At 36.8% G+C, this 15,110-nt stretch overlaps 2 protein-coding genes across 2 annotated transcripts; one reads left to right on the top strand and one right to left on the bottom strand.

The window, feature by feature from the left end:
• Nucleotides 1–780: 780 nt before the first annotated feature.
• Nucleotides 781–5,496, bottom strand: LOC104598944 (uncharacterized). Its single transcript, XM_010261250.3, has 3 exons — nt 5,337–5,496; nt 5,129–5,219; nt 781–1,093 (listed from the first exon to the last, which is right to left on the bottom strand). Exons 1-3 carry the CDS (start codon nt 5,404–5,406, stop codon nt 958–960), a joined length of 297 nt encoding a protein of 98 aa, XP_010259552.1. The 5' UTR covers nt 5,407–5,496; the 3' UTR covers nt 781–957.
• Nucleotides 5,497–11,141: 5,645 nt separating this feature from the next.
• On the top strand, nt 11,142–12,630 carry LOC148801795 (uncharacterized). The gene is made up of 3 exons (XM_088899829.1): nt 11,142–11,600; nt 11,710–11,931; nt 12,233–12,630. The coding sequence occupies exons 1-3, from the start codon at nt 11,416–11,418 to the stop codon at nt 12,249–12,251; spliced, it is 426 nt and encodes a 141-aa protein (XP_088755955.1). The 5' UTR covers nt 11,142–11,415; the 3' UTR covers nt 12,252–12,630.
• The last annotated feature ends 2,480 nt before the right edge of the window (nt 12,631–15,110 follow it).

The following is a 15,110-nucleotide window of genomic DNA, read 5'->3' as shown; positions in this document are numbered from 1 at the left end:
ACATTTAAGTCCAAATCCATTAAACTAACATTAACATAAACATGAAGGGTAAAATTATGAAAACGCCCATAAATTAAGGTTACTGCAAACTCGAGGAATAAATCTCTTTTTTTTTTTTTTTCACTATTCATCTTTCTTCAACATTTAGGCAGCGTAAATAAGTGGTGGCAAAATAAACTAACCCCAATCTGTTAATTGGGGCATGTGGGGATTTAATCTGGGGCACGATTTTATATATTCCACAAAACACAAATACATAATTACAACCATAAAGGAGATTCAAGAAGCCAAGAGGGTAAACCGAAATCAAAATAAGCAACTAATTCACCAAAATCAGGCCAAAGAGCACAGTACGCAAGGCATTCGCGCAAGAGCTCTTTCAATTAACGCATATTATGGCCTGAAAAAGAGAGATCGAATAGGTGACAATCAGAATTGAGCTTTGAGCATCTTTTCCAATCAGTGTAACGGATGCAAGCCAGGCAGCTTACATGGCTACCGTGAATCCGTGATGATGATTGATAATGTCAAGTCAGAACTCAGAAGCATATCATATGCCAACAGGCGTGGCGCCACAGCATAGAATAGTTGATGGATTTTCTATTTTTTCTTATAATTCAATCCTAAGCAAAGTTACATATCACTATTTTTTCTTGAATTGAATCAGACAGCTGAGCACGATGGTACTCAAGTTGCTCAGGTTACAGATCATATTCAATCAAACAGCTGGGTGACAATAGTACTCGGTTTATTTACCTATCTTTTATCCACAGTGAGAACTAATAGCAAACAGCTGGGTCGACTAAAATAAAGGCTGAAAATGTCACAAGTCAAATAAATCAAACATCACATGTAGTAACAATATGACAATTTTAAAAACTGCAATAGAATGTGAAATTTCAAGAGGTTTTGTCTTTTTGTGCTAGCATGACGCATGTTCATCATCAAGTGTTAAATTCACTCTTTGTGCGGATTTGGGTCCAAGGGGAGGAATTTTGCATAACGGTCTGCCTTGGCCCCTGACTTGTGGTCATAGTATTCAACAGCTGCAGCACCAGCTAAAGCAGCCAATGTAAGAGCCTGAGCATGCAGCCTGTGTAAAATCAATAAAGTTAAACAATCACTGCATGGCATAAAGTAATTATATAGTCTAAAAGGACATCACCTTAAAACTAACAATAAACTAAAAATAAGCCATATCTTCAATGTTCTATTTATTCAACTCTAGTCCATAAGGAGGTTAAAAAATGTACTATATCATTAAAAGCTTAATTATCAGAACATATGCCATCTTATCAACCATTCCAAGAAAAGGCCATCCACTGGAAAAGAATTCCATCGTTTGCATACATAAGTTATAGATGAAGCTAAGTTGCAGACTGATAAATGAGATATATCCTTACTGTAAAATTTCTTCGTCTCTAACAAGGATGTCTCCCTTTTATTTTCATGTAACCTTATAAATCAAATAATTAGGAGTTAGTTTTAATTTTCTTTATAATGCGGACACTCAGACCCATGTCCAAACTCCAAAGAAAACAGGTTTCAAATTCCAACAGATGGTAAAATTACAGAGACCTTCAACGTAAAGGTTGAGAAAGGCATATTAATGGTCCGTGTACGACTTGCCTGAATATAGTCCCCTGAAAAGTCAGGAGCTTCTGATTTAGGTATCAGAACTTGTTGCACTGGTAATAAAGAACACGCTTTTCTTCAAGTAAAAGTAACCAAAAAACAGAAAAACACAAAACACAAAAAAAAAAGGCAAAACTGCAAACAACAAGGGGGTGTAAATTGAAAACTATAATGCTATATCCAATTATATCAACTGATTGGTAATATTCATGGCCTAAAAAATGTGTAGCTTATTGGCAATAGTTATGATATGCAAATTCAAGCCAGTTCTAGAGAGCAATTTTTCAATTGCAGACATTTTAAAATATCAATTCAATGCAACTTGCTACATCCTAACAAACTGCTATCTGTAACGTCTTTCAGGTAATGGTAAATCCAACTTCAACAAGGTAAAGGAGGAAATAAGTAATTATGAGGTTCAATGTGATATGACTTAGGGCTGAAGTGGCCAAACTGAATACCTTATTGTTTTATCTTTTAGTGGATAAATAAGTAAATAATGAAATATTTGAGAATATAGTAATAATAGTAATAAACCCAACTTCAGCTTCAACCATTTAGGAGCTTACAACCTCCTTAAAAACATTTACTACAAGCAATTTGTTTTAGCCACTTAGTCGTAATCAAACCCTTTAGTAAGATCCCTGCCGTGCTACTAACTTCAATGTCCTTTGAATAAACCAGTATATCCAATAATAGATTAACTGGTTGAAATGTCCTTTGGATACCATTAACCTTTTTTTTTTTTTGATAATTTGGATACCATTAACCATTACATCCAAATAATAAATATTAGCAGTGAACTGAATGAGCCCTTAAAGGGTTCAATTTGGACTATGTCAAGTTTGGTGGCACAAAACAACCATGTATTAGGCTTCAGCCTCTTCAGGCCACAGCTACAAGGTAGGCTTTGGTTGGGATATGCCAACTGACCCGAGGTTTGGTTGGGTTTGAGTTAAAACACTGACAACTCAAATGCATTCCATATAAAATCCTGTTTATGAATAACTTCAAGTTTTATTAAATAACCAAAAGGAGAACTGTAAATAACAATTCTGATATTAGTTCTTCAAGGCTCATTAGATGTGTATACATGAGTTGGTTGATCCAAAAAAATAAAAAATGAAAGAAAGAAAGAAAAAGAAAAGGAAAGAGAGAAGGGGGACACATGTTATCACATCATTTAGCTTATATGATGCTCCTTAGCCCAACTAAACCCAAGTAAAATAACCATGAGTGATCTCAGATTTGGTGATGGTGTAGGCTGACAGTTTTGACACTCAGATATCAGGGTTGGGCTTTCATCAGCTTCCCAACCCATGATAGTTGCACAACTACTGGCTAAATATCTACGACCCAAGTTTTAAAATTGCTTCATCTTACAGAGTTTTTTTTTTTTTAAATTGTTCATCTTACAGAGTTGTCGTGCTTGCAGGTATTAAAGAATTGTATACTCTATTTGATAAGATCGATATAGAGAGTCTACCATGATAAAAAAAAAAGGGTCATCACAAAAAAAAAGGATCATCAAATAACTGTGATAAACTGAAGAATCATGAACTTGCCTACATTGCTTTTGTTTATTACAACCATCCCATCCCTAAATACTTAACAATATAAATTCGTAATTAGTGCATCTAATATCCACTACTCCTATGTCCTCATATCATATGTAACCAAGACAAGCTTAAAGCTAAACAGACCCATGAAAAAAATAAAGCCCAAGGTCACAATAAGAAATAGGCTCAAGGAATGAATTTAGAGTTTGAATGATATTTCACACCAGCACTATTCTATCCATTAGGTGGAAGAAAATAGTAGATATGGGGTAATCGGTGATGAGAGCAGGTGCAGATGCTAGCCCATACTTAGAAGAGAATTGAACAGAATGACTGGGTTGGGCTGCTTGTGAGCAGAGTCAGAAAGAAAGTGGGTCTGTTGGACCATGGAATCAAAGCATTCAGGACCAGTGTTTTAAAAGCGCAAGGCGCAGAAAAGGTGCAGGGGTCAATTTGCGCCTAAGGAGCAAGGCACAAAAATACAAAAAAAAAAAACTAACAAATCAAAAAAATGTCAGAAAATTCAAAAAAAAAGCCAAAAAATTCAAAAAAAAGCAAAATATATTAAACATAATATTACTAAAAAATATAAAGTTAAATTTTAAAATAATGTTTTAAAAAACCTATTATCTAAAATTAAAATACATAAACATAAGATGTAAAGCATATTAAAATGAGAATATAAAATAAAATCAAACATATAAAACATTTTCAAGCATGTAAAACCTCTAATCTCTTTTTTCACTCAATTGCATTACTTCAAGTAGGTAATGTAATGTAAAAAAAATTACATTACTGATTCTACGAGCCGCCTTTGTGCCACACCCCTCAAGGCAAGCCCAAACAAGTGCACATTAGGTCTTAAATTCTTAGTTTTCACACAAAAAATAATGATTTTATAGTTTTAATTGCTTTTGAAGAAGACATTTTATTAGGATGAATGAATGAACAACATTACCAAATTGGGGGTTCTCGGAGCGCAGAATTTTCAAAAAAAGTAATTAAAACTATAATTACTTTTCAAAAGGCGCCAAATTTTTAAGCCAGCCGTTATGTTAAAAAAAAGTAAAAGAGCGCCAAATTTTCAAAAGGCGCACCAGGCATACACCTTTTGAAAGGGCTGTGCCTAGGACCTAGGCGAGGCACATACCCTGAAATGCGCCTAGGCACGCCTTTTAAATCACTGTTCAGGACTGCCAGAGAAAGTTAGATCAACTGGGGAAATGAAGACCAAGCGGCTGGCTTGAGGAAACTAGAACAAGGAAACTGCAAATGCCATTTGAAATTGTTAACTATTTTGTCGCTTAACATACACTTGTCTCAATACAAGGGACAGAAAGAACATTCCTTCAGCTGTTAGGATTTGTTTTTGCATCCCTTTTTAATTAAAAAAAAAAACGAACAGAACTCTAACAATTCTTAATGAATGATGAGTGGCTTCGGAAAAGTAGATCACCAATTAAAGATAATTTGGTATTTGGGTTTATTAATCATTTTAACTTCTAACAAAATAGAAAATCCAAATAATTACTTTCCAATATTGCGTTAAGGATTATTGGATTACACCATGTATTGCTTCTCAATAAAACATATCTGGATTCATAATTAAACAAAAAAAATATATCTGAATTCCAATTTTGGCGTTAACAAGTATCAAACTACCTTTCCTTAAATCTATAATCAAATCTACGGAAGCCCAAACCCTAAATCCCAATCAGACGATTATTTTCCTTTTCCCTGGCATTTATAGTTTCTACATATTTGCAAAAAGAAAAAAGAAAAAGAAACAAGATGAAATAGATCAACAAAAAAACAATATACGCAGTAAATTACAAGCATATTACAGGATAGATATCCGAAACGAGAACAAAAGCTATCCTGGGGGAGGGGAAGAGAAGAAAACATAAAAAGAGAGAAAAATAAAGGAGAAATACCTAGCGTGAATGATCTTAACGCTGGTTTTCATGTTGGGTCGAGACCAATTGTAAGCGATCGAACCCGTTATACCGCTAAGCCAAAGGCACCCTTTTTGAATCAAATGCATCGAAATCATACAAGAAAAATAAAAAAAAAAAATCAGAAAATCCCAGATTCGGGAAAAAGATACGACTACAAACAAATATGAAGTGATGAATGAATTACCAACAGTTCGAAGCTTATGCTCTACGACCCATTCCCTGAGAGATTGCATCGTGCTCTTAGTTTCAGACATCTTTTTCGTTTCCTTTGTCTGGTTTTCCTTCCTGGGCTCTGTTGCGGAGAAGCGCAACGAGGCTTTCTGCGGCACCGTCAATAACGCGGTTATATATATATATATGGAGAGAGAGAGAGAGGCAAGGGTGGCAGAATGGGTGTAAAGACTAAAGAGGAGGACAATATGGACTTGTGTACGTGTGCGCATACGTATTTATATTTTTGTTTACCGCTTGTGCTTGGCTTGACATTCGTGAGCGGTGGCTTTTGGTCAAATTCAAAGCCCGGTCCCGGACCCAAGATGCTAAATGGACCCACTGTAGTTTCCGGCCCACGAAATGATGAAATATCCGGACTTCGGACACAACCGCTGACATAAAATGGAGCGGGTCGAATACGAGTTCCTGTAATACTTGCTTTTGATTTTGGTGCAGATCATAAGGAGTTAAATGAGTAGCTTATATTTCTGCTTTTTCACTTTATTTACACATGCCATAACACGTTCCCTTTACAGTAACCGTTTAAAATAGAGATTGAAATTGAACCATGTCAGGGATGTTAGTGGATCGGGTTAAGTGAAAAATCCACACCGTCAAAACCTACCGGGTTATGGTTAGGCTTGTTAAATACTTAAACATCCGCAATGGTTCAACAAATGGACATAAATTTACCTTACTGGTTGAGGAATTACTTAAAATGTCACGTGATTTTGACACCGGATCTGCTCCTCACAGCTGGTGCTTCATAGGCACATCCTATTATGCATTATAACATCTTTCATATTTATTAATTATTATTTACGAGAGATGTTCTCAATGCACGATGGATGTACTTTTGAGGTGCTGAGGAGCAAATCCAGGTCCTTGATTTATATAATTTTTTTTTTTTAAATCCAAGACTACCTTTTCAGTCTATTTTGTCCTTTATTGATATTTAACTTCTCAAAACAAAACCCAACAGCTTCAGCATCTTTTTCTTTAGGTTTCACCCAAACTTTTGCATTTCAATAGTACATAATGATATATTGATATTTCATCACAAGATAAGCAACATCTATGTCCTTTTAGTCATTGCTTTTGTAATTCATAAAATGAAAATGAAAAAATCAAATATTATAGAAAATGAACTTATTTTAACCACGTCTCTCTCAAATTTAGGGGTTACTTGAAGCGTCCCCAAGACTTTTAGGACACTTACGTCATTAACTTGCCCAATTGCCAAGTCTAGCAAGAACTTTGCAGGGTTGATGGCTATCTGATGTACAGACCTCAATGATGAGAAGTACTCCATGGATTCTCTAACCTTTCCACAATACACAATACACAATACAATCCTCTCTGATGCACTGTTTTCAAAACCGGATCGGATTAGAAAAATCGGGAATCGATCACCTGACCGGTTCCATTTTCCTCCAAAATCGTTTTTTTCCCCAAAATCATTGATTTCGGTCAGCAAATCATTGAATCGGCCGATTAACCATTTGAACGGGCCAGGCGTTTGGGTTGAACAATCGGACCATTCGAACTGCTAATCAGACCCCTGATCGGTTCGGTCACCGGTTTGTTTTTAAAAACCATGCTCTAGTTTGAGAAAAATCTTATTGAACATTGGCATGCTCAAAGCTCCCTATCCCTAGCATCGTCATCAACAAAATGGGTATTAGGGGTGAGAACAGAGGTGGTGCGTGCAGTTATGGCAGTTGCACTTTCTACAGATCAACACAAAGGGTTGTGGTTGGAAACAACATATCAGATGTGGAAGATGTTGCAACTAGGTTAGATTGCTCGAGCTAGATGAGTCAACAAAGACGTCATTGCAGTTGTAATCAAAGGAACAAGGGTACCTCTATGCTCCTCTGAAAATTCACCCTTCTACCCATGGAAATTCACTACTCCAATGGAGAATGAATAGGAGGAATACTTCCTTTGTTCTCCTAAGAAAATGGGTCGGTTATCACCCTTGGTGGCAGAGATACATAGAGCTCCATTTAAAGAAATTGATACTCACGGATCATGAAATCGAAACTCCACCCTCATAATGATAGTTCTAAACCAATTGTTGGAAAATTGGGGTTATTGAAACTTGGAGGAGAAACTCTGAGGCATGTCTGAAGACACTGTATTTAGAACGTTATTTGCCCCCACTCAATTCCACTAAATTTGCTGTTAGGTTACAGGCAAATCCGTTCCCAGGATACAATAGAGCCTTAGGCAAAAGTTTGTAACCAACAAAGTTGAAGAGTCTCCGAAGAAACCTTATGTGAGACAGTAGCATATCAGACTGAGAAAGACATGAGTGATTTCGAAAACTTGTGTGTGCAATTGCTTGATTCATGCTCCTTAAATAATTCCTAAAGAATCATGGAGAAGAGGAAGGTGCTGGTTCAGAAAAAGTCTCATTGAACAGTCACAATTTAAAATTGTGATTGTTAAATGGTAGTTAACAGTTAATGACCGTTAACTTTTAATAGTGCCTCATTGAGGCATGGCCATTGAAACATCAATGACCAACATTGCACCAAAAGTCAAAGCCGCCCTTCGTGAGTCACGTGGGTGCAAGCAAAGTGTGCCTCATTACGTCGCACACACGCGTGCATGCATGTTGCGCGGTAGCAAGCCTCCATACTTCCTTTTTATTTATAAGGAGTGTAAATAAGCTACTATTTGAAAACTCAAAACAAGTCTTTGTAATTTTCCAATGCGGGACAAGTTAAAAACTGGTTTACTAAGAGAAAAAACTATTTTTCAAGACATGTGTGCAGGTGTGTTTTTCATGTAATTGATCATTTAAATCCCATTGGATTTAATCTTTAATGAGATTAAAATCCAACACCAACTATAATGAATTCACCCACTTACCCTAATGTTTTGTCAGGATTTGCAATGGTTAGCGAAGATGAGGTCGGGATTTGCAGCAGTTTCCTTCCTTCGGTGTCTTTTTTATAGTTTATTATTCAGTGGTGAAAGGTAATAGGTTGGCTTAATAGAAGGGTAGTAAGGTATTTTTACCTTTTCCATCCATATTTAACAGGGTTGTCAATTGTTAGAAATGTACGGGGTACTTTAAGTAATTTCTTAAACAGTAGGGTAAATTTGTGTCCATTTGCTAAACCATAGGGGTGTTTAAGTACTTAACCCCTTTTGAAATTGAATTGGTATCATCGGTTTTTACAATTTCTTGAACTGAAATTAGATCAATACCATCAGTTGACTAGTTTTTGTTTTCGACATGTTTGATTCTTTGCTTTTTCAACTTTTTATATTTATAACAAGTATTATAATAGATATATAAATATATATAATATATAGAGAAATTGTCTAAAACTCACATGAGTTTTCAACATTTCTCTTAAACTCACCACAACTTTTCAAAATGTATAAAACTCAACATGTCACTAACTTCGACGTTAAACATGCTAACAGGTGTTAATATATTACTATTTTAACCTTCATAGAAAAATATAAAATATATACAAAATAAATTAATGGGTGTTAATATATTACCATTTTAATATTTAGACATGAAAAAAAAGAAAAAGTGCAAAAAATATTTTCATATATAAAATACATAAAAACACAGAAATCACAAAAAAAATTATAGAAATTTCAAACAAAATAAAAAAAATTATTTTCAAATTATAGAAACTATATAAAATGAAAAACAAAATCAGAAAATAAAAATTGTATAAAAAACACCAAAAATTATAGAAAAACACCAAAAATTATAGAAAAACATAGAAATTGTAAATAAATAACAAAAAATACAAGAAAATTTATAGATTGTAGAAAATTTTAAAATGTAAAAAAATATAAATTATAAAAAACATTGGAAATTATAAAAAAACACTAAAAATGAAAAAAAAAATAAAATTGAAAACTGGAAAAGACCATTTTCCCTCTAACTCACCATTCAAGGGTAATTTGGTCATGAAAATTGTTATTTATGCTGACATAGACACCTCTATTAAGAAACATTAGCGGTGCACTAATGGAAGGTGAGTTTTGGAAAATAAAAACTTACTAACATGGTGAGTTTTAGACAATTTCCCTTATATATATTATATTATAAATAATAAATGATATAAAATATATTATAAATGGGTAATTATATATATATACATATATATATATATATATATATATATATATATATATATATATATATTTGGTTAAATTAATCGTTAAAGGTTAACAAAAAACCAAAGCCAATCCTTTAGTTTTTCAAAAATACCAAACCAAAAATTAATTGGTTGATTTGGTTAACTACATTTATTTTTGGTTCTTGGTCTAGCTCAGTTTTTAAGTTCGTTTATGAGCACCCCTAGTTATGGTAGAGCAAAGATGGCAACTATTCAACAAGTGTGATCTCCTGCCAACAAAACACGTTTCGACATGCTCCCAACATGACTAACACCACACATCTTACCATGAGATTGAGACCCACCATGTATGAGATGTGTAGTGACAAATCATGTTGGGAGGGTGCTAGGACATATTTTATTAATAGGAGATCTAGACCTTCCAGTCTTAGATTTTAAGGATTTTTATAACTTGTATGAATGTGGGTAACGTATGGTATTAGGTTGAACCCAATTTGTATACTGATTTTACTAAAATACCCATAGTTCTTATGATTAAATTATATATATATATATATATATATATATATATATATATATATATATATATATATATATATATATACGTCCCCCTATAGTTTTAATACCCTTTTGCAATCAATTTTCCCATTGTTGTTCAACTCAAAAAAATTTAGATTTTGTCTTCTCTTTCTACTATTGCTGGTAGATTTCAGGTGAGAAAGACAACAAGTTTGTGTTTCGAGTGAAAAGAGTCTTGAGAAACATATAAATTTGTGATAAAATCTGAAGTAGAAGTTGAAATAGTAGATCTGGGCGGATCTGGTTTTGGGACTTTAGATCTAGACTTGTTTGGGAAAATCTAGGCAGAGATCTAGGGCCCTTATCTTTGAAGACCCCATAAGAATTATAACAAACGGGATGGCCTTCTTTGTTGCAAGCATGCATCTAAGCCACCACGCCTTCAAGCTCCTTAAACCCTAAATCCCCATCAAATGTTCTCTTCACCTTACTCTTTTCTCCAGGCCAAGCATTTCTCCGACATGGTGAGGGCATCGGAAAACCTGAAATCCTTGTCTCGGAGAAACTTTAACAAAATCACATCAACCTTCTCATCTCCACCCAAAAATGGAATATTCCACATGGATTTAGACCGAGAGATCAACAACTTCTCTTTGAGTTCCTGTAGAGTCTTCTTCTCAGAAGTTTTGAGGTAAGAGATAAAGTAAGGGTCTTCTTTGAAGGAAGGAGAGCAAAGTGAAGTGGCCTCATTAACGAACTAACAAAGCCTTTTTTTTCCAATGGTTTTGGAGAGGCTTGTCGATTCTCTTGTGGGTTTGTGGGACTGAGAAAGGTGATGAAGCTTCCATTTACGGTTCTATGACTACAAGATTATGTTAACCTTTTGTATCTCTTTTATTTTTCTATAGCTGAGAAGCTTTAGGGTCTGTTTGGTTTGCAGGAATAAGAGTCCAGAATCAGAACCGGAATGGCGGAATCGGAATCCGATTCCCATTCCAAGCGAAATGGCAATCCCCCATTTGAGGGAATGGCCATTCCCGACCCCCCCCCCCCGAGGAATCAGATTCCCATTCCAACTGGTTAAATCAATAAAAAGGAAAATGACGGAAAGACCCCTCAAACCCCTGATTCTCTCATTCTCCTCTCTCTTGACACTCCAACCCTCTTTCTCCTCTCTCTCGACATTCCCTCCTTCAAACCTTCTACAGTTCGATGGTTGGACTCTGAAGATCCGACCTGTATTACTCCGGCCAGGTCATGATGGATCTCTCTCCTTTTATCTCTCCCCTTCTGCAAACCCTTCAACCAGCTCCCTCCCCTTCTGCAAAACATCTCTACCCATCCACCAAAGAGTTAAAGACCTCGTCTCTCGTCTTGCTTTAGACGAGAAGATCTCTCAACTCGTTAACGATGCGCTGGCGATTCCCAGACTTGGTATACCCAGCTATCAATGGTGGTTGGAATTGTTGCACGGCATCGCCGGTGCCGGACCTGGCATTCAATTCAACGGAACCATTCAACGTGCTACGAGCTTTCCTTAGGTCATCCCCACTGCCGCATCATTTGATGAACGTCTCTGGTATCGCATTGGATAGGTAAGCGAGTATTCACTCTAACAACTCTGCTCATGAGAAAAGGGCAAAATCATTTGAATTTGTACCCCTCGTGCATTGTTTGATTCTTCAATTTACTTTTACTTTGAAGGCTACTGGTACTGAAGCTCGAGCTGTATACAATGCCGGCCAAGCCAGAAGACCCATTGGTTTCTGGCAAGTACGCAGTTTCTTTTGTGAGAGGGGTTAAGGGGGATTCATTTGAAGGAGGAAAACTTGGCAATCGTCTTCAAGCTTTAGCTTGTTGCAAGCACTTCACTACTTATGACTTGATAATTGGAAAGGAATCAATCGCTTTGGCTTTGATGCTCGTGTATGTTGCATCTTTCCTTCTAGTGCTTGGAATTTCAAAAGCGTGGTTGTCACTTTGACAAAAGTGATTCCTTTTCTGTTTGTTACTGTGTTTTTTAGTAATAGATGGGTGCTTTAATGGTGGAAGTGATTCCTTTTCTTTTTCTCTTTTCTCGCCCCTCTTCAAGATTTTGCCTAAAATATGGATTTATTTCTTTGTTATGGGCTTTTGGAAAATGGAGTGCAGGTTTCTCTATCTATCTATCTATCTATCTATAGTGCATCAGGCTCAAAGTTTCACTCATTTATGTGTATTTTTCTAGGTCAAGCTGTCCATGTTGAAGAGTGCATAAATCAAAGGTAATGCATAAAGCATTACTGCATTGGCAATTTTTTTATACTGTATCTTCTATGTTTTGATTGGGGATGTGGTGGATGTGTGATGTGGCTGAATAGTAGGTGCCCAAGATGAAAGGATTAGAAGAATGGGCAGGAGAATAAAAAAAACGGGCTAATCTAAGGTTCATAATCTAATAGTTGATATGGCCATTTAGAAAATGGAATGGTAAAATGGGATTTGGGAAGACAACCCTATATGGTTGGGATAATGCTTTATTAAGCTGAGTTACCATTCTATGAATTGGAAAAGAAGAAAAGATCATCCAATAAAACTTGTGAACAATAAAAACATCACAATTATCAATGTTTTTTCTTTTCATTCAAGGAGTTATAGAACCAGTAATTTGGAGCGGTCTTTTGTTAAGTATCAGTTATAAAAACTTGCAATGCAAATATCATGTATCTTTGTATTTCTTTTTTTCATTTTTCTGCTTGCAAAAATGTATCTTTGTTATTGATAAAGCTGAAAGTGCTCTTTGTAATTTTTGTACGTGACTTCTGATAATTTCAGAACTTGGTTTTACCATTTTAGTGCTGCAAATTGATAAGATCAAATTGTGGATTTTATTATTGTCACAGGGTTACACTCTTGCCTCTTAGCTTGGTCATTCAATTGTAGACCCAGTGCCAAGCTTATTCACCTTCAAGATTGAGGACACACAATTAGCAGAGTTGTCTGGGGTAGCATTCTTCAAAATTCAACAACATACTTTTTGTTCTTCACAACATATTTACGGAAACAAGATATATGTTAGGTGGCTTTTTACCAGTTTACCTCCTTTTGAAGCTGGCATTCTTATCTTTGATCAATTCATAAAAAATTACAAACAGAAAATAAGGATGGAAGCTTTTAAATATGAAAGGAAAATAGATAACACCTTTACATAATGAAATCCATACTAGTAGGCCCAGGCAAGTTAGTTGTTGTGGATGCTTTTACAGCCGCTAACAGCAGCAGTGATGGACAACAGCAGTAATGGGCGATTAATTCAGAGTTTAATGGACAACAGTAATAATGGGCGATTAACTCAGTGTTCTCATCTTATCTAATTCAGTGTTCTCATCTTAGTGTTCTCATCTTATCTAATTCAGTGTTCTCATCTTATCTAATTCAGTGTACTCATCTTATCTAGCTAGGTACAATTCTATCTTATCTAGTAGGGAGTCTTATCTGTTCAGTGTTCTTATCTAAATTCAGTAGTATAGATCAGTAGGGAGTCCTCCTAAAAGTGGGATTCTTATCTTCTTGTAATCTCCTATTTAAAGGAGCTAATGATATTCAATAGAGGTATCGAAATTCTCAGTCAAGACAGAGTAGAGGAGAGTTGGTGATCTCTTGAACAAATCACCATTAAGGCGCCAAGATAGGTTCTTGAAGAAAAGGGAGGAACAAGGGAAAACAAGAGGTTTTCCCCGTTGGACCGACCCATGACGAGATCCTATTCGCGGGCCTGTAACAATTTGGTATCAGAGCAAGGCGTCATGGGTGACCTTGAGCAGTTGACGACTAGGGTTCATGAACTGGAGCACAAGCTCGTGGAAAACAACACAGAGGTGTGCGAGATCAAGGAAGACGTCTGAGAATTAAGGTGCATGATGGAGCTCTATTTTTCTAGCAAGGAGAGGAATCTAGAAGGGGCTGCAACCATAAACGGCCGCCGTCCAGACACGGCAGAATCGTCTGGCGAGCGGCAGGTCGTCACCAGGGAGCCGCGATCGTTCCCAAATACAACAGGCTAGAGTTCCCTTCCTATAACGGCGCAGGAGATCCGTTGGGATGGTTGTACAGATGTGATCAGTTCTTCCGCAACCAACGGACAAAGGACAGAGACAAGGTAAGCTTAGCTACATTCCACATGACGGAGGAGGCGCAGCTTTGGTTTTATAGATTAGAGCAAGAGGAACCCGGGCTCAGTTGGACCCAATTCAAATCCTACTGCCTTCTCAGATTTGGGCCCCCATTAACAAGCAACCCATTAGGCGAACTAATCAACCTCAAACAGACGGGAACGGTGGCTGAATATTAGCGTCAGTTTCAAACCCTCCTTGCAAGAGCATCATCGGTACGACCAGACCAACAGGTCGACATGTTCACCGCGGGGTTAGCAGAAACTTTGAGGGTGGATATGGAGACGCAAACCCCCCCCCCAATCTGGTTACTGCTATGAAGTTGGCTCACGCTTTTGAACGCAAGCTCCAACTCAACCGCGGAAGTATCAGTATGGGGAGGCCTCAAATAGCATGGGCACCCCCGAAACCACTCGGCATGGCCCCATCTTCTGCAGCCAGCCAAGAACAGAAACCACAGCCAAGCCACGATTCCAGGTTGGCATCCAGTTTGGGAAGCAGCGTGGTGGCACCCCCTATTAAGAACTTGTCCAGGGTTGAGATGGCAGAACGCAGGGCGAGGGTACAGTGTTTTAATTGTGATGAACTTTACTCAGCAGGGCACAAGTGCAAGAGACTTTTCTGCCTCCTAGTGGAACAAGAGGAAGATGAGGATGAACCCTCTTCATTGGAACCCGATCCAGGAGGGCAAAATCATTCCACCTATCCTGGATTCCTTTGACTATGTTTCAAGCCACCCATCCTGAATTCGAGCTTGAGGACAAGCTCTTAGTCTAGGAGGGGAGTAATGTTGTGGATGCTTTTATAGCTGCTAACAGCAGCAGTGATGGACAACAGCAGTAATGGGCGATTAATTCAGAGTTTAATGGACAACAACAGTAATGGGCGATTAACTCAATGTTCTCATCTTATCTAATCTAGTGTTCTCATCTTATCTAATTCAGTGTACTCATC

Source organism: Nelumbo nucifera, chromosome 3 (genome assembly GCF_055504915.1).
Source record: "Nelumbo nucifera cultivar China Antique chromosome 3, China Antique-T2T, whole genome shotgun sequence".
NCBI lineage: Eukaryota > Viridiplantae > Streptophyta > Magnoliopsida > Proteales > Nelumbonaceae > Nelumbo > Nelumbo nucifera.
This window is presented reverse-complemented; position numbering and strand designations above follow the sequence as displayed.